General features: G+C 54.1%; 1 protein-coding gene across 3 annotated transcripts in view; it reads right to left on the bottom strand.

Annotated features, from left to right (window-relative positions):
• The window catches only part of Adgrb1 (adhesion G protein-coupled receptor B1), a 59,298-nt gene that overhangs the window by 25,782 nt on the left and 14,594 nt on the right, over positions 1-18,922 (bottom strand). For all 3 annotated transcript variants that reach the window (XM_052160788.1, XM_052160789.1, XM_052160790.1), the window contains exons 11-16: positions 18,846-18,914; positions 18,123-18,231; positions 15,420-15,563; positions 14,839-14,914; positions 14,566-14,668; positions 13,270-13,313 (exon numbers count right to left, since the gene is read on the bottom strand). In XM_052160788.1, the coding sequence (XP_052016748.1) occupies positions 13,270-13,313; positions 14,566-14,668; positions 14,839-14,914; positions 15,420-15,563; positions 18,123-18,231; positions 18,846-18,914 (545 nt within the window). The remainder of the gene's footprint in view (positions 1-13,269; positions 13,314-14,565; positions 14,669-14,838; positions 14,915-15,419; positions 15,564-18,122; positions 18,232-18,845; positions 18,915-18,922) is intronic.

The raw sequence follows: 18,922 nt of genomic DNA, 5'->3' as shown, positions 1-18,922 counted from the left end.
AATCCCAGGTGGGAGTGGTCTCTTGAACCCAAGGCCGGGAAGGAAGACTTCACCCTTTTCCAGTCCAAGGCTTTGGGAGGCCAGCCAGATGTCCTCGCTGTGCACCCAGGAAGCCTTTAGTCTGTAGCTTCCATTCCTAGCCAGAACGATGGCTTGAGGCCTTTTCCAGGACACCTCCACAGTGCCAGTGAAGACTATAAAATCCATAGGCAGGAATGGGCCTGCCTATCTACACCCGCGGTGGGTTTTCTTTGTCTAGTTGCTTTCCCTGGTAGCATTGGAGAACAGCCCTGTGCACAGCCTTGACGAGCACATAGCCCTGGCTGCCCATACATGCTAAGGACAAAGGACTAGCCAGATACCTGGATTCCAACAGTACCTCACCTGCCTCCTACAGGAGCACAGTTACTACTATCACCCCCCTTGCCTCAGTTTCCTTGTCTCTAAAGAGGGGATGGAACCCCCCCCCCCAACACAGCACAAGGCTTGCACAACTCAGTGCCTGACTGGAATATATGCTGGCAGCCAACAGCAGCGTCAGCTGTCAGGACTCTAAGCCCTCCCTTAATTCCCAGTGACTCCTTCCTTCCTTCCCCCTCTTCTCAACAACCCAGGGAGCCTGGCCCACAGCATCTGCATCTCCCTCAGGGTCCCTCTGCCCATCAGAAAGAATTACTCCAGAGAACCCCCGACAGGTTATGGGCTGGCCCAGGAGCTGCAGTGCTGCTCTGAGCTTTGTGAACTCCTCTCCATTACCTATGGAGAGTCGTTAGCACACTCTGAGATGCAGTACACACCGAACTACAAGGTTCCCGGCCCATGAATGCCAGGATTTGAGGCCCAGGGTTCTACCCGAGGGCCCTCATTTTCCACAGCAAGAACAAGAATACAGAGTAGATTGAGGCCAAGGAAAGGTCCTCCAATTGCAGAATCTTTGCCCTCAGGAAAGCCTCTGAGCCTTGCGATCCTGTCCCATCAGAACCCTTTGCAGGTCCCCACAGTATCAACTCCAGGGAAACAAAACTACCACCACTCAAGTAGCCTTCCCACCAGCCTGTTACCTTGCACACACCTAGCACTATATGTCCCTGCTTATAGTCTAGGGCAAAAATATATTTCCCCCACTAGAGAAGACTGCAGATCCTACTGGGAAGGAGGTAGGATACAAAGAGGACAGGAAAGGAAATGTGGGTTCCCCCAAAAGCCCCTTGTTTTGAACAGTACGCCAGGTTCTGCACCATCCCTAGAGGTTTTCAAAAATCACTCTTATGTGCCAGACATGACTGGCTATCTCCCGAGCCATGAAGTCCTGGCTTTCATGGTACCCCCTCTCCAGGTTAGGACTGGCAAAGGGACAGTCTCATGCCACAGATGACAGACCAGACACAGAAGGCTAGCACAGACTAACAAATGTCATCAGCATGCACACATTCCAAGAAAGCCCTGTGTGCTGGGCCAGCATGCCGCCGCTGGCCTGTCCACATTTTTGGCCAGGTGGCCATTCTTTAGAACAGGACACTGGGATCTCAGCTATCATACCTGCCTGGGAAGACTTCAGAGGACAGCACCCTGAGGTGGGTGAGGGAAGCTAGCCTGGCAGCCTGGCAATGTCCCAGACACCCTGTCGGGTCCACAGGGCGCCAGGCTGACCACGGCTGGCCACCACCTGGGACACCGCCAGCCTGAGAGCCAGAGATGCCCAGAACTTCTGCTGTGGTACCAATTAGTTTGACCTCCCAGGGGCAGTGGGGGAGTGGCTGCCACCTTACCCAGCTGAGGGTCACCAGGGCCAGACTCTCCAGTTCCAGGCTGTGGGAAGCAGAGAAGGTACCTGGGCGGACCCAGAGAACCAGCCAGCCAGCCGGGCTTGGCATGGAAAGAGGGCAGAACTAGCCTCTGTAAGTTGCCCAGACTGCCATATGGGCCCGCCTCTGCCTGCCTACCTCTCTCTCTAGTCAAGTGCCACGTGTGTTAGGAGTATCGTGGGCACCCCACGTGCAGCCCAGGGACAAGTCCTCTCCTCACCTCCCTCCCCAGCTTCTGTTCTGCTCTGAGGCACCTGTGTGTTTCATCTCCCATTCTCTGCTGCAGCCTCAGGTCAGCTTTGTAGACACGAAAAGGGAGCTGTGCGGGTACAGCTGACCACACAGCAAGGTGGTAGCGGGGCCTAGATTCCAGCTTCTCTCCACAGCTGCCCCCAACTGTCCCCATCTGAACCCTGGCTGAAAGTAGATCTGATCAGGCCCTTTCAGCAACCCAGAATCCAGATGGGCCCCAAGCCATGAGGAGAGCTCAGTCTGAGAAGTCATGGAGTTACCCCCGAAGCCCTGGACCACAGACATTTCAGCACAAGTGTGAAGGATACCCCAGTTGGTGGGTTCTTGTACTTTTGACACCCTGCCTGTTGAAGGTGGCGGGGGGGGGGAACCCCAAACTCCCTGCCATAAAATTTTGGTTCCTAACATTTGGAAGTTCTTCCCTGAGTCTGACTGAAAGCCACCCTGCTGTGAGAGTCTCTACTCTCAGTTGCAGCACACACAGGCATCCCTTTCTTGCTTGCTTGCTGCTCCCACAGTGGATGCTGTTGCCACTTGTCCTCTGAGCCTCAGAAATGTGATCTGAGTCATCCAGCCAGGTCCCTATCCTGAACTAGGACTAAGGAATCTGGGCCAGTCATACCTGCCCTCCTCCTGTCCTGGTAACAGATCCAGATCCAGGGAAGGAGCTAGGTCAGTGACCCCTTCCTGGACAGAGAATAGCAAGGGATCATAACGAGGACTCCCTCCTGTGTGGGTGGAGACCTGTTACCCTCGGACAGGTGCCAGGATGGATCTGGAAACTGCCTACCTCTCTCGATGCCACTAATGACCTTTCTCCATCATGAGAATTCTATGTGGCTCCAGCCACGATGCCCAATGATATTCATGTCACCGTAGCCCTGGGGGCAGTTCTCTGTCCCGTTACTCCACTTCTAATGATTCCCTGGCCTGACTCAACTTCCTCTATGCCAGGCATGGTTCTAAAAGGTCACCGTCATCCCCTGCCTAGCGGGCATATTTGTAGGGTAGGGTATCCAGTACAGACCTCAGGCAAGTAAGGCAGGGAGGAAAGATGAAGGCCCAGGAAGGCCCTGTGAGTACCACTCACTCACTCTGTCCACGGGGAATGTGTCCATCCCCAATCTCCCAGTGCCGGCACCTGCTGTTCACCTGCCCTAGCAGCCTCTGTCAAAGTGGTTGCCTCTTGTTGGCCTGGCTCTCCAAGGGGACCTGCTGGGATCTACCACCACCACCACCTGGCTTCTACATCCCAACTCCGCCTCAGCCCTGGACCTCAGCCTCAGGACTCCTGGGAACTGGCCCCAGTTTTCCAGACCACAGCCATACCAGCCAAGAACCTTAGCTCAATGTAGCTCTCCCTAAACCTGGGAGCAGCCACAGCTCCCACGGTAGCCTCCGAGCCAGTGTAGCCCCCTACTTCATTTCACCCTCAGTTCCAAGAGCAAAGTCACAACCCTATCCGCAAGTCCCAGGGACAGTGGTACAAGAATGACTTTCATTCCCAGCTGACTGCCCAGCATCCCTCTACAGGTGCCTCCAGGAGTGTCCAAAAGAGGTGGACCAAACAAATTAGGAAGACCCTGAGAGGATATCCCTGCAGCTGGCCACATACTCAGCTTCTTCTCATGCTCCCTTCGTACCTGCCAGCCCAGGAGAAGTGAACAGAGATTCCTGATCCTACCCAGCTCAGAGCTCAGCTGCCTGCTAGGCAGTGGGTATGCAGTAACCTGGATTTTTTTTTCAGAGAATGATAGGCTCTCCAGGGCCTCTGTGTTCGAGGAACACCAGGGGACAGTATGCAGACAGTGCATGGAGCCCACCCACTGAGCAAGGGCCCTATTGCATCGTGATGCCTCCCGCCAGCCCACGAGCAGGTGCTATTCTAGGACTGTGCCTGTCGGGGTCCCCTCGGATCTGATGGGCTAATTCACACCCCAGTATGAATGACTCATAAGGTGTCCACCCACAGGGTATAAAACAGCCAGGAGTGGGCACAGTGCACTCCAGTGGGGGGGAGGATCTTAGGCTCTGGGCAGGGGTGGGACTGAAGCCTCTGCAGTTGAGGGGTTCTCAACTGGGTCTTTGAGAACCCTCATGAGCCAGCCTCCATCTGCACCCCAGAAATAAGCTCCCCTGATCTATCTCCATCCCAGGTCCCAGTTTAGCCACACCTCCTCCATCAGGTGTGTCCATTTCCCAGAGCCATCTACTGACTTCTCCCGCATCAAGATGCTGCTGCTGCTGCTGCTGCTGCTTCCAGAAGGCCTACCCAGTTGTGCCAGGTCTTTGTCTTTTCTTCCTGTGAGGGCCTGACCACTCTGCCCAGCCCCAGGACCATTCCCCCCTGCTGCTGAGCTGACACCTCTCCTGTGCTGTTTCTAAGATTCTAGTCCTAGCCTGGCTTTCAGAGATCCAAACACCTGGAGCCTGGTGCCCTTCACTATAGAGATGCGGCCAGCCCTTCTTTGCACCTCACATCTGTTCAGGGACTTTGGGGCTTCTCCTGTTCCCCCCACCCAGACGCCAGTCTCTTCTTCTCTCCTACCTGGCGCCAGACACTGCACTGGGGCTTCTAGTCTCAGATTGTCCCCCTCTATCCCTAATGGCTCCTCTCGGGTTACCCAGGCAGGGCACATGGGTCATGGCTGTCTGTGGGACAGAGTGGGGAACCTGAGGACAGTGGACAATGACTCCACAGTCTGGCAAAAATGGAGAATAGGGTCCTGCTGCCTGCACCTGGCTCAGAAAGGGGTTTGATGACCAACCTGAGACCTTGTCTCTCTCCTAGGTTTCTGTCTATGGCTCCTACAGACACATCCACTGGCCTTGTCACCTCACCCTCCTGCCAGTCAAGAGGCTACTGTCCAGACCCCACAACCCTCAAACCCTATCGTTTTGATGACAGCTGAGCTAGACCCTTGCTGGGCACTGTGCACTCCTGGTATTCCCCTAGGTCCAGACAACGCATACCCATAACCACCCTAGCCTCCCTCACCTCATCTACCAGACATCTTCCCAGACTTCCGTGTGTAAGCCTTCCTCTCCTACTTACCCTATCACGTTCGAATAGTCACCGTGGCTTAACTCCAGACTTATACCATGAAGAAGGGAGCCAATGCCCATAGGGGGGCCTGCAATTCTTTCCAGAGCCCCCTCCCACAATACCTAAGGCTCATCACCAAGACATTGAACAAAACAAGACCAATAGCATCTGCAGTGAGCATTTACCACCAGCAACATCCCCGCCCCCAGCACACTCCACTACCTCCACTTCTGTCACTGCTTCCATGTTACCAAAACCACCTCTACGACTACCACTATATCACCACTACCATGGCCTCACTACTGCCCCCATGGCTACCACCACCATCACTGCCACCTCCACAGCCCCTGTCACATCACCACACCACCATGGTCATCACACTTCCATGACCACCATGGCATCACCACCACCTCTACAACCACCACTGCATCACCTATACATGCCGCCCTGCATGGTCACCACATCTCTGGTCCCTCCTCTACATTCACCACTTTATCACCAATACCATCCCACCTCCATAACCACTCCATCATAGTACCTTCACAGTCGCTGCCAATACTCCTTTCATGGCCACTACCATGTTCTGAGACACGCCTCCCTCTGTGGCCACCATCATGTAGCAGCCGTCACCTCCACGGCCAGCCCCACATTCCCAGCAGGCCTCTTACAATCAAGACCACCACCTCTGTCATCATCAGTATGACATCATCAGGACCATCAATCACCCCATCACCACCAATGCCGTCGCCAACAAAAACACTGCGACCGTTATTACTGCCGTTATATCATCGACACACCCTTCCACAGAGCCATCACTCCCATCCACGACGACTATCACGATTGATGGCGCATCACTCACCATCAGCAGCAACCCCAGATTTCACCACCAGCAGTAGCAGCGCAGATCACAGGATCATGACCACCATCACCCTGTCACCAGCGTCTCTCACGCCAACCCATTTTCCACTGCTCCTACTCAGTGCACTAGCTCCAGCAAGTCCTATTCAGTTCCTCTCAACATAGACATGACCCAGCCTTCTTCTTCCCTCATCACCGCATTCTCAGGTCAGCATCAACATCACTTGCACCAGCACAGACATCATCACCATATCCACAAGAGCAGTCCACAGTGTTCATCACCAATGCTGGGACCATCTGCACCAGCCGAAGCTCCACAGCATGGTATCTCTCCTTCACAGGCTCCGGTGAACCGCTGCTTGCTGTGAGCATGTATGTTACTGCCCTGCCAACAACATCAGCCTGTCTTGAGGATGGACATTGTTCTCAAACTTCAACAGTCTTCTTCAGCTTGATGTACCCAGCACAGTGCTGGTGCATGATTCATTCTCTGGAGCCTCCGTGTGCTCCCTGACAGGCCAGGGCAGTAAGAGCAGACAGACAGACAACCCTCATGATTGCCTTTGCCATGACCACCCTCCATGCTGCACCACACTGTTCACCTGATCCAGCAGACCTGGTCACCTCCATCATTCCAACACTTCCAGACAAGGGCAGGGAGCAGGCTCCTGTACCACTCAAACCACCCAGCTAACTGGAAAGTGTTTCTGTTTTGTCTTCCTAATTCATGTGCCCTGCAGTCTGAGAACAGGACCCATGCCTCTCTCTCCTAAGTCATGTCTGAGGCTAGAGCCTAGTCTCCACATCACAAAAGAGGTATGGTGATTACAAAAGGCCACCCCCCAGGCCTGAGCATCCACTTACCAGCTTGTATGTTCTCTGCCCCACTCCCTACCTCCCTCTCCTTGGACCTCTCCTTGCAGGTCCACCAACTCTGATTGCACTCTGCTGGGCTTCTATGCACTCTGCACCCACACTTTCCTGCCAAGGTGCACTCCAGCCAGCCAGCATGCCCCGCTGGCTTATGGGATAGCATTGTGTCTTTGAGGCTTACTGTCGTCCTTTGAGATGATCTTCTGACCCTCAACACATCATCAACTATGACAAGAGCTTCCATTTTAGCTCAATGTGACAGAAGCTTGCCCATGTAACCAGGTAGTCTGACAAAGGCCTCTGGACAGGTACAGGCCAGGGTTCACTTGCAGTGGGCATTAGGAGCCCACATGCCCCACTAGCTCAGCCTTGGGAGTGAATGGGAACTTCTCAGACGAAAGCCTAGCAGTCTGGGGCAAGGTAGGAACCTGCAGGACAAGTGGTTCCCTGGAGTGGCAAAGGATGATGGAAAAGTCCTTCAACTCTGTCCCAACTCAAATCCTCCATCCACTCTGAAGCTCTTCCTCAGCCATGCTTTGAGGGAAGCAACTGTAGGCCGAGTATCAAGGTAAGGCTTCTTGTAGGAAAAAAAAAAAAACCTCACTCTTGTAATCCTAGCTAAGGCAGAAGAATTATCGTGAGTTCCAGGCTACCTGAGTTACTGAACATGATCCTGTCTCCAAACACAAGAAAAAGACTAAAGAAAAGAGGGGAGGCAAAGGAGTGTGGGGGTGGTGAGGAAGAAGGCAAGTCAGGCAGGGGCATCTTGGTGGGGACAGTGTCACCTCCTTAGCCTGAGGACACTACAGAAGCCTGAGAGTAAGACCCCCCCTCTTCCTGTCCCATCATAAAGTTGGGAACTGAAGCCTGGGCTTGCATAGCCAGTGTGGGCAGAACCAAGCACTCTGTAGCTGGAAAAGGTAGGATTATGGGATCCCAGAGACCTGCAGCCCTGAGAACAGGACTCACCGGGTACCCAGGGCATCCTGCTGTGTGTATTCACAGACACACATGGAGAGGGGAGCCGGGTAACAAGGAGTGAGTGTTCAAGGAGTGAGTGAATGAGTAGGTGAATTACCACTCTCCTGGGGAGTCGGTAACCTTGTTAAGATGGGGCACGCTCATATCCTGGACAGCATCTGCTGCAAGGCCACTGTGTGCCTTACAGTCAGGACCCTGTGGGGATAAGCCCCAGTGCCTACACCAAGGTAACACCAGAGACAGACCGCATCACTGATGGAGAGATGGAGGACAAGAAGATGGGAACTTCCTTAGAAAAGCAGGTTCAGGGCAGCAGATGCTTCAGCCCACCCCAAATTCTGGATGGGGTGAGGGTCTTGTTCCTGTATGTGCCTTAATGACCCTGTGCAACATCTCTAGCTCTCAACCCAGAGGCCCCTGTAGGAAGCCACCTTAAATTCACCCTGCCCTGATCCTTTCTGCTTTCTTTGTCCCAGTAGGAGCAAACACAGTGAAGAGTGACAGGCACAAGTGGCCCTGTCAAGTCTGCCTGCCATTGCTATCTGCCCTCTCCAAGGAGACGGACTTTTTAAAGGGCAGACACTTGGGCTGGGCAATGGTGACACACATCTTTAACACCAGAACTTGGGAGGCAGAGGTAGTCAGATCTCTCAGTTTGAGGCTAGCCTGGTGTATGGAGTGAGGTCTAGGACAGCCAGAGCTACACAGAAAAGCCCTGTCTCAAACAAACAAACAAACAAACAAACAAGCAAACAAACAAACAAAAAGAGGAGGCAGACTCTTAAGATACACTTTTGCCAGGATGTCCAGAGAAGGTCCCTGAACATAGTAGGAACCTTCGAGCCTAAGGTCAGGCTCTTTGGCTATGAACCTGGATTACAGAGGACAGAGGGGCAGGAGCTCTGTGAGATGGACCTAGTGGGACTTGATCCACCCAGGAAAGGATCAAGAGTTTGAAAAGGAATGCTTTTGTGGAGAGGGAGCTCTGTCAATGCCCGAGGTCAGAGTTCAGGCCTTTCTGTATTAAAAGGGCCTTCTTCCTGTGACAGCCCCCCCTTTCAGGCACCTGCTTGTCCTCTTGATCTCATTCTCCATTCAGTCATTCACCCTGTACCCCCGCAGTCCACACCCCACTCCACCCCACCCTTGCTCATTCCTTGCCCAGCACTGACCACCATGACCCGTTCATCCATGTCGCCCTGCTTCCTGATACCCATTCCCACAAATTAGTTCTCATCCTAACAGGTGGCAGGAGACTCTGGGAATACACATGTGACTGTCCCTGTCCCCCTCAATGGAGACACACAAAACTGAGGCTTTCTGGGTTAGTATATTCCAGCAAAGACTCCCTCTCCCCCTCTTCCTCCTCCCCTTCCTCCTCCTCTTTCTCCTCACTTCTTATCCCAGGCTCTCACAGTTACTGGCCTTGATTCTCTAGGCTGGTAGAGACAAAGCACTTGAATCCTGTTGCCAACCTAGAGTTCAAGACCCAGATCCAGTGACATAGATGACAGGCATTACATAAGGATAGGGTTACATCAGAGGCTCTGGACAAATGTTTAAGGCACCTAAACAGGCATCTCCCACGTGGACACTACCAGAGTCCTTGCACATATGTGGCAATAGACCTAGAGGAAAGGGAGGGAGAGGGTCTACACTGTAGCTGAGAACCTCTGGCTAGCTCTCTACATGAATGTATCACACTATCAACTGTCACATGTGCCTGGAAGAGAAGGTGATCCCCAAAGCATGTGTCATACATGGAATGAGCATCAAGAGAGATAAATGATTCCAGTGGAGGCAAGGAGCAGGACTCACCCTAGGACCAAGACCAGGGTTTAGTGTGTGATGAGGGTCAGCATTCATGTGTGACCAGGGGCGGAGCTCAGTGTGTGACCAGGATCAGGGCTCAGTGTACGACCAGGATAAGGGCTCAGTGTGTGACCAGAATCAGGGCTCAGTGTGTGACCAGGATCAGGGCTCAGTGTGTGACCAGGATCAGAGCTCAGTATGTGACCAGGATCATGGCTCAGTGTGTGACCAGGATCAGGGTTCAGTGTACGACCAGGATCATGGCTCAGTGTGTGACCAGAATCAGGGCTCAGTGTATGACCAGGATCAGGGTTCAGTGTATGACCAGGGCAGAGCTTGGTGTGTGACCAGGATCAGGGCTCAGTGTGTGACCAGGATCAGGGCTCAGTGTGTGACCAGGATCAGAGCTCAGTGTGTGACCAGGATCATGGCTCAGTGTGTGACCAGGATCAGGGTTCAGTGTACGACCAGGATCATGGCTCAGTGTGTGACCAGAATCAGGGCTCAGTGTATGACCAGGATCAGGGTTCAGTGTATGACCAGGGCAGAGCTTGGTGTGTGACCAGGATTAGGGCTCAGTGTATGACCAGGGCAGAGCTCAGTGTGTGACTAGGGACAGAGCTCAGTGTGTGACCAGGATCATGGCTCAGTGTGTGACCAGGATAAGGGCTCAGTGTGTGACCAGAATCAGGGCTTAGTGTGTAACCAGGGCAAAGCTCAGTGTGTGACCAGGATCAGGGCTCAGTGTATGGCCAGTATCAGGGCTCAGTGTGTGACCAGGATCAGGGCTCAGTGTATGACCAGGATCATGGCTCAGTGTGTCAGGGCTCGGTGTATGACCAGAGCAGAGTTCAGCATGTGACCAGGATCAGGGCTCAGTGTATGACCAGGGCAGAGTTCAGTGTGTGACTAGGATCAGGCCTCAGTGTGTGACCAGGATCAGGGTTCACTGTGTGACCAGGATCAGGGTTTACTGTGTGTGACCAGGATCGGGGCTCAGTGTATGACCAGGATCATGGCTCAGTGTATGACCAGGATCAGGGCTCAGAGTATAACCAGGATTAAGGCCCAGAACATGGGCAAGGTCAGGGCTTAGAATCAGGTCTCACTGAGGATCAGGACTCAGCATTGAATGAGAATTAGTATTCAGTGTGTGAGCTAGATCAAGGCTCAGTGTGTGAGCTAGATTAAGGTTCAGTATATGAGCAGGATCCAGGCTCAGTATGTACAGAGTTAGGAATAAACGTGTGACTAAGGTCAGAGCACAGTATGTAACCAAGATCAGCGCTCAGTTTGTGATGACAGTCAGCATTTAGCGTCTGAACAGGAACTTGGTGTGTGACTAGTGTTAAAGCTGAATCTGTGACCATGATACGAATTTGAGCAGAACTAGAGCTCAATGTCCCAGGTAGGGTCAGCACTCAGGTATGACGGGTATGTGGTCTCAGCCCACTTCCAGTTGGGGATCTGGACTCTACCCTAGACTAGCATGGTTTGGTTATGGGTCACAAGTACAGTACACAAAGGTCACCCTCTATCAGGTAGCTGTCACAGAAGGCTGTCCTCTCCCCCTAGTGGCCAGGCCATTCCCTGGCCCCTAGGCCTATTCTCAGGCAAGCACAGGCCACACCAGGCAGGTCAGGCACATTGGTGGAAGCACATCACTGCTCTGCCCCCTCTAGGCCAATAGGAAAACACTCCCATTCACAAGTCAGAATAAAAGTAATGGCCACAAGCTGTGGACTGAAGAGCCACTCTGCATTGGGAAGAAGGGTAGCTAGGACTTGGAGCAGTTCCAAAAGCCAGCCTGTCTACCAGCCAGTCAGCCTCCTCCAGCCTCGGCTCGAGAGTTCTAGATGCCTGTTCTGAGCAGTCTCGGCAATCACCACTGGGCTTCTGGCTGGTTGTGGCCTCTGGAGTTCCTGTAATCTGTAAAGAGGCATGGAGGAGTGGACCCAGGACTTGTGTCTCTGCCTAGATGCAGGCCACTCAACTGGATAGGTACCATTCTGCTCTCCTGGGGTCTCCTGACCGGTCGTCCATGGTCCAGTTCTCTAGGTCTGGGGGCAGAACAGTGAGGCTGAGGTCACTACCCTCAGCTGCAAAAGTAGGGCAGGCGGAGGCCACACTAGCATAACATCTGAGGGCTCACCAGGGTCCTTTAGATGTCCTGATCCTACCCAAGGTCAGGCAGTTGCCAACTCCAAGGACAGGAACTGCAACTCCTGGGGGCCTGATGGGTTATAGCCTGGGGAGGGACAGTGTCCTTGGCTTCTCTGGGAAGACAGAAACACTGACGCCCCCCCCCCCAGGAGGCTGCTCTTCACATTACTAGGAGGGAGGACTCTGCAAGGTCCCAGGATGGACTAAGAGGGTGAACAGCTTGGTCACTCCTCAGATACCCACCTCACAGAGCTTGCCAGAACCCTGTGTAGAAATCAGCCTCCCCCACAGCATACACACAGAGACCACTATTCCCCTGCTGGGAAAGGTGTCACGCAAGCTGCTGTTCTGACCCCCCTGTTGGTGTAGGACAGGATTTGACACTCATCTGGACCCGACTTTTCTACTGTGCACTGTCCCTCTTCCCTGGGATGAAGAAAATAACAACTGGGACCTCAGGACCATCATCAGAGGTCGCAGTCACCAGAAGATGCCTGCAATAGACAACTATCCCCACATGATAGCTAACTGTTAGCCACCCTTCTATCCTGCCTCCTTCTGGTGCTTCCTCAGCTTCCCTGAGCCCCGCCCCTAACCCCACCCCTTCCCCTCCCTTCCTGCTGCTGCTGCAGTTACACCTCTCCCGGAGCAGAGCCTTCTTCATCTCTCAAGCCAGCCTCTTAGGAGACCTTTCCAGATGCCTAGGTCACATCCATAACTGCACGACCAACAGCACCTAGGCTTGCCATACACACTGCCAGTTCCCATGCCACCCACCCAGAGGAAGGGAACACAGATCATCCTAAACACATGCCGAGGCCTAAGGGCGCAGGCCCACCTCCAGGCCTCCTCCGAGTCTTCAACCCAAGCAAGTTCCTGGTATCCACAATCTCTATTCCACTCCTTCACCCTCAGGAGGTCCCTCCATGCCTCCCTTTCATTTCACCTGGGCTCCTTATTCCAGCCAGGAGGTCCCCACACATTGACAGAGTGCCCTGGAGCAGGTTGGCGACCACTGTGTACTTGAAAGGGCCCGAGCACAGGGCCCAGGGTCATATGCTGCTAGGGACACCTGGAACTGTCCCCCAACCTGATTAGCTGGAGTCTCAGGGTCTGCAACCCTAAAACTGTCTTAGTCCACACAGCTACATTCCTGATTCTTAGTGCTTAGCATCTGCACCAAACCCAACACCAGGACAGAATAGCCTGAATACCCTACTCCGGCACCAAACTAGGACACATCTCTCCATCCCCACCCCACCACTGCCCCTAAGCCATGGACTTCCCTGGAGAATAAGGAGGGCAGGGCAATTGATTCTGAAGCCAGACCTGAGCAGGAAGAAATGGAGGACCATGTAGATGTACCAGTGGCCAGAGGTCCAGAGAACAGCGGTAAACCTGCCCTCCACTACCTACGCATGCCGTGACCTCTTCCCACCATCCTAGGACCCCAGGGCTGTGAAGCCCAAAAAAACTTACCCATCTGTCTCATCCCACAGGATACAGGTCTGGTTGGTGGTGCCCTAAGAGATAAGGAAGGGAGGTCAGGGCCACTGACACATTTAGCCCCAAAATGGGTCGCTGAATCCACTCATGAGGGCACTACACACACTGCTGGTACCATTCCCCCAAAAGATTGTATGTGTAAGGGGTGGGGGACCTGTAGGCCTGGCTTGACCCTCTCTCTCTCCAGTGCCCAACACATGGCTTCAGTTCCTCTCCAGACCCCATGATAAGGCTGGGCTAAAAGACAAAGCCATATCTTATGCAGAAGTTTTGGATGTGCCTAAGGGAGGGGGAAGGAGGGGTAGCTGCCCTGTTGCTGTCCTTGGTCCTGGAAGCAGGACCTGAAGGGCATTTACATGGCTCAGCCACAGAGAGAAGGGAGCAACCACAGTGGGCTCTGTCTATGCTCACAGTAGCTATAGGCCTTGAAGATTCATGGAAATGACGTGTTCCTGCTTAATAAAGGAAAGAAGCCAAGGCGCAGAGAAGGTAAACAACCCCCCCCCAAGGTCACAGAGGAACAAAGGACAGGTTTGGGCTCTTCCTGAGACTTCCAACACCCCTCGCCTGAGGACTAGGACCTGGCACTGCCACATCCTGGCTGAGTAATGCAGCTGCCTTACCCCCTTGGGGTTCTTACTCAACCCAACCGGAAGCAGAGACAGCGGGATGCAGGAGCTACAGCTCTGCAAAGCCGTACAAGAGGACTAACAGCCACCAAGGGCTCCTCATGCCCATCAAGGTATCCAGGCCTCTCTGGAGCTGGGGACCTGCCAGGGTCACACAGCTGTAGTGTCCTGGAGTCTTAGTTTTGGAAGGATGCTTTTGGCACCGCCATCTCGGGGGCCCTGCATGATGGAGCCTGCTGGTCAAACTCTGGCATAAGGTGACTCCCACATGTTCCCAGAAACCTGGATAGAGAAGGGAGCAACTCCTATGACCTGGTTTTGGGTAGATGGCCTGTCACACAGCTCCCGGGATGCTGGGTCATAGGCATAAGAAATGTCAAGCAGATCCCCTTGGGGGATCGGAGTCTGGAGTGGAGGCACTGTGTTAGGGTTAGGGGACAGGTCAGACATGGACTGAAGTTCAGCATCCACGTCCACCTGCTATGTGGCCCCGGGTGCTCAAAGACTCAGTTTCCTCACTTGGAATTCAGATGAGAGCCACTCTGCTTGTGACCCCAAAAGCCTGAGAGGAGTGTATGGGGGGGCACTCAGAACCAACAAAGGTTCCCTGGGCACCCACACACACATGGGTAGCACTCACATTGTACATGTGGGCAAACTCGATCTCCAGGGGTGTGAGCAGCGATCGAGGCGGGGGCTTCACAGTCACGGAGATGACCTTAGAGTTGAGGACAGTTGTGTTCCTGGGGGCAGCAAAGCACAAAGGCTGTCAGAGGTGTGGGGTGGCACTGAGCCAGCCCTGTAGCCCAGCTCCAGCCTCAGGGCACACCCCCCCATACCACCATGCCCAACCTAGGAGTCTCTTACTGGCCACCTGTAGGAGCTCAGGCTATTCCTTTCCCAAGTTACCCACCTCTGCAGAGCCAGGAAGCTGCCCAAGTTTCGGTAGAGCACAGTACCAACCACGAACACAGATGAATCGTCAGCTTCTGGAAGGGGGAAGCGCATGTTACCCCAACCCCTGCTGCTGCCCACTAGCCTGCACCTCGCCCCCACCCCCGCTGTGACCTCCACTGTCTCATCTCTACAGTCATGTCCAAGGTCCTGACAAGAGAAGGCATGTCCCGCCACAGAGGCAGAGGTGCAGCCGGGTTCTGGGGCAACAGCTTGGTCCTACATGGGGGACAACTAGCTCATCTCTTCACGTGACCTCACAAGAGATATTGGGCAGGCAGGATGCATTTCTCCCCTTGGGAACCTGTGTCCTTGCTGCGTGATCCACCCAACCCCTTCGACTCTGCTTAGCCTTTTAGCTTAGTAGGAAAACGAGAGTTTCTGGCAAGGAGATGGCCTCGGGAATAACAAGAAGTCCCAGGGATACGCCCCGCCACTGGAGACAATGCACTGAACCCTATAAGAAAATATCTCAGGCTGATGAGTCTCAGGCTCTAGGACCCTGGTTCTTAGCAGTCCCATCATGTTCCCAAGCCTCACCTGCCAGCCCTGTGGAAAACACACTCTTGGACACGGTGACCCTGTCTTCTGGCACCTTGGCCCAGTCTCCCGTGACACGCCAGCCCTTCATAGGGAAGCTGATGTCGGTGGCCCCACTGGCTGGAAGCTTGTGGATGCTGAGCACTGAGGCGGGGTGGGGGGCGACACAAATGGAGCGTCACCTACCTGGAAGGTCAGCTGGGACCGAGGCAGCAGGCTTTGGTGCAAGATAGCGGAACAAGGTTCCTGAGGCTAAGGGTGGGCAGGGCCCACGTGACCAGGTTTCTGTCAGGCATGAGCACTAAGCCTGTAGACCCTAACTCCCACGCTCCCTAGTTCCTCCACAGTCTCCTACTCCCACGTGAGCAAAATCCCCAGAGTCTAAAGATGCTCGATGAAGACTGTATGAGACAGCAGATCAGAATCTCTACAGGAATTCTTATCTTGGGGATTCAGACCTGGGCGGGTTCTGTCCAGCCTAGAGAGTACTGAGACTCAAGCGCAGTCACTATGATCAGGTGACTTCTGCGGGCACAGAAGGTTCTACAGGAGCTAAGCACTCATCTTGGTTTCCACTATCCCCCCAACTCACTAGGGTCATGGCTCAACTCTGAGATCCATTCTACAGTCTCCTCTCCCTCTGTCAAGAAAGGTGGGGGCGGAGGAGTGCTCCCATGTGCCACCCCGTGTGAGGTGACTGAGCTTCCGGCATAGGGTCTCTCTATTTGGGCGAGTGAGGGGCAGTAGGTTTGGATGGAGAATTCAGAGCAGTCAGGTAGGATGGTACTCTCCTGCTACCTAGCCTGGGAAGCCTCTGCCAGGGGAACTAAGCCTTGGAACCCTCCCAGTTCACTCAAGACCAGGCTCCAGCCTAGCACCGGCCTCAGCAGGACAGTCCCTTCCCTACCCCAGACGACATCTTAGATCTCTCTGTTTGCCACACTGTCTTCCTCTAGCACATGCACGCTGACCCAGTGATCGAAGGCCCAGGAGGACAGGGCTGGGAGACAGAGAGGGCCCTTATAAGAAAGGTGGCTTTCCCGCCTCCCTTCCATGGCCTGTAACCCAGTCTAGGCACACACTCCACCCTTTAACCACTGCCATAGCCTGGGGCTACTTGTAAAGTTATGAAAGAGTGGAACTGCTGAGCTCTGGGCCACACTCCGAGTCCTTTCTACCTTTGCTTTGTGCCACCTGTCCTGCTTGGCCAGGCTCGGTAGCCTCCCACCTAGCCCGGCCCTCCTGGGACTCCGAGGCCTTGGAACCCTGAGGATTCTCCCATAGTGTTCAGAAGGTATTTGCCTTACCAGAGGCCATGGGGACAGACAAAGCTTCCTCTGAATGGTAGCACTCAGCTGTCCCTTAGTGCTGAGAGCTCCCCAGGGAAATGGCACATGTTCTGAGTCTGTGTGCAGGGCCATTACTGGTATTGAGGACATGTGAGCAGCAGACCCCCTCAGGGTAGGCACACAGAGTGGACGCATGACCTATCACTGGTGGCCACAAATGTGCGGGTGACATTCCCATACAGAGTAGCCAGGAAGCCCCCTGCAGAGTCAACTCAACATAAACCTTGGGGCACCCGAAAAGGAGGGACATAGCCCAGGGAGAGGAGAGAAGGAAAGAAAGATACTATAAGTGGCAGAGAGCAGAGAGTGAGATCAGACTGTGGCACAGTGACCCCCTGAAAGCTGGCCCTGGGGTGGAAGGTAGGGAGGCACAGAGTATGCAACTCTTAGGTCCTGGGTTTGGGGGGTAGCAGAATCAGGGGTTCAGACCTGGGGTTTTAGAGACACGCCTGGGATGGCATGTCAGGGCTTCTCTGGACCTGGGATGGTAGGCTCAGATAGACACTGGGGGTTTGGGTCCAATTGGCTTTCAGGCCTTGAAAGGATGAGATCATGGGCATATAGCTTGGAAAAGCATGGCACTAAAGGTTGGTAGAGCCTGGAGTCTTGGCTAGAGGGTCAAGTAGGCAAGAGGCCTAGTGAGGAAAAGGGACACAGTTAGCCTGCAGTGCAAAGGGCCAGTCCTACCTGGTGGAGGTAAAGGGGGAAAGGAGGGCAGAGACAGGTGTCAGTCTGGGGTGGAGTGGGGTCCGAGGCCAGAAAACATCAGTCTCATGCTGAAGGAGTTGGGGACAGAGCCAGCGCACTAGTGAGTGAGCTGGAGGCAGAGCCAGCGAAAGAGTCAAGCCAAGGGCTGGGGGAGACTCAGAGTGGGAGGCTGGAGTCACATCCTTAGGGCTACAGAGGTGGGGCCTGCACGGGAGATCATCTCAAGCACCAGTCTATATATTAGTGAGGACAGCCACCAGCTACCCTCAGATCCACTGCCCAGTCTACATCTCCACTCTTATGATACAGGAAGGGGGAAACAGCGAGCAGGCAAACCAGTCTCCTGCCCCACTGCCCCGAGGCATTGTAGAACTGGAGGGCAGAAAAGCTGCAGCCGCAGAGGTGGCTCTGGGGTGATAGAATGAAGAGCACTTCAACCCCAGGGGTGGCTGGATCCCTGAACGTGTCCCTGGCATGAGATCTCCAGGTCCCTGCCTGAGTCTGAGGTCCCAAAGGGCTCCTGATATCAACCCCAGACTACTCTGTGGCTGGAGAAGGGCGTGGTGGTTTCCTATCTTACAGATGAGGGGAAAGTAAGGCAGAGATTCTGCCAAGAGTCCTGGGACCAGGCCATGGTGGGGCTTACCCAGATTGTCTGTCACCTGGTAGGCATCCCTCAAATCCTTCATGCGGAAGCCGATGACATCCACGAAGTCCTCCACCAGCCGAAAGAGCTCCTTGGCATTGGGGCCCATCTGAGACGAAGAGAAGCAGGGAATCTCAAGCCAGGGAAGGTGCTTGCGCCCCCTTCTCCTCCTGCCTTCTCCCCTTCCTCTGCTACCTCTTTTTCTGGGCCCCATGGGTCATTCCCTTGCACAGCAGGGTAGCAGGCTCCTGACCCCTTGCAGTTTATGGATAAGATCAGAGAAGCAGCCGGGCACACCACAGGGGTTCCCAAGCTGGAGCAAGGGAACAGAATGTGTTCCAAATACTCCCCGAGAGGGTTACTGCCTGGGGGTTAGTGTGATAGCAGGTTTGTGGTCAGCTGGAATAAAAACAGCAGATGGGGAAGACTCGCCATCCCCCATCCTACCCAGGATATACCCAGCGATCTTAACACAGTTCCTGCTCTTCTCATTTACCCCCAGGGAGAAGCCACTATACTTTCATGGATAGAGGAACAGAATCCACAAGGTTAAGGGGCTTTTTTTTCAAGGTCCTGCAATCAACAGGAAGCAGTGTTGAGAGTCAAACCGAAGACCCAGCAAGGTCCCACCATGGCTGGCCTGGGATACAGAAGGCCTAGACCTGCCTGCTCCTATCCTGATCCCTGTGGCTAGCACTGAGGGGGCCAGACCGCCACACATACCAGCTGTGCCTCCTCCCACTTGTCCCGGTTCTCCTCTGCCAGCAGGTTGCTGATGATCTGGACAAAGTTCTGGAAAC

This window comes from Apodemus sylvaticus, chromosome 17 (assembly GCF_947179515.1).
Source record: "Apodemus sylvaticus chromosome 17, mApoSyl1.1, whole genome shotgun sequence".
Taxonomy (NCBI): Eukaryota; Metazoa; Chordata; class Mammalia; order Rodentia; family Muridae; genus Apodemus; species Apodemus sylvaticus.
This window is presented reverse-complemented; position numbering and strand designations above follow the sequence as displayed.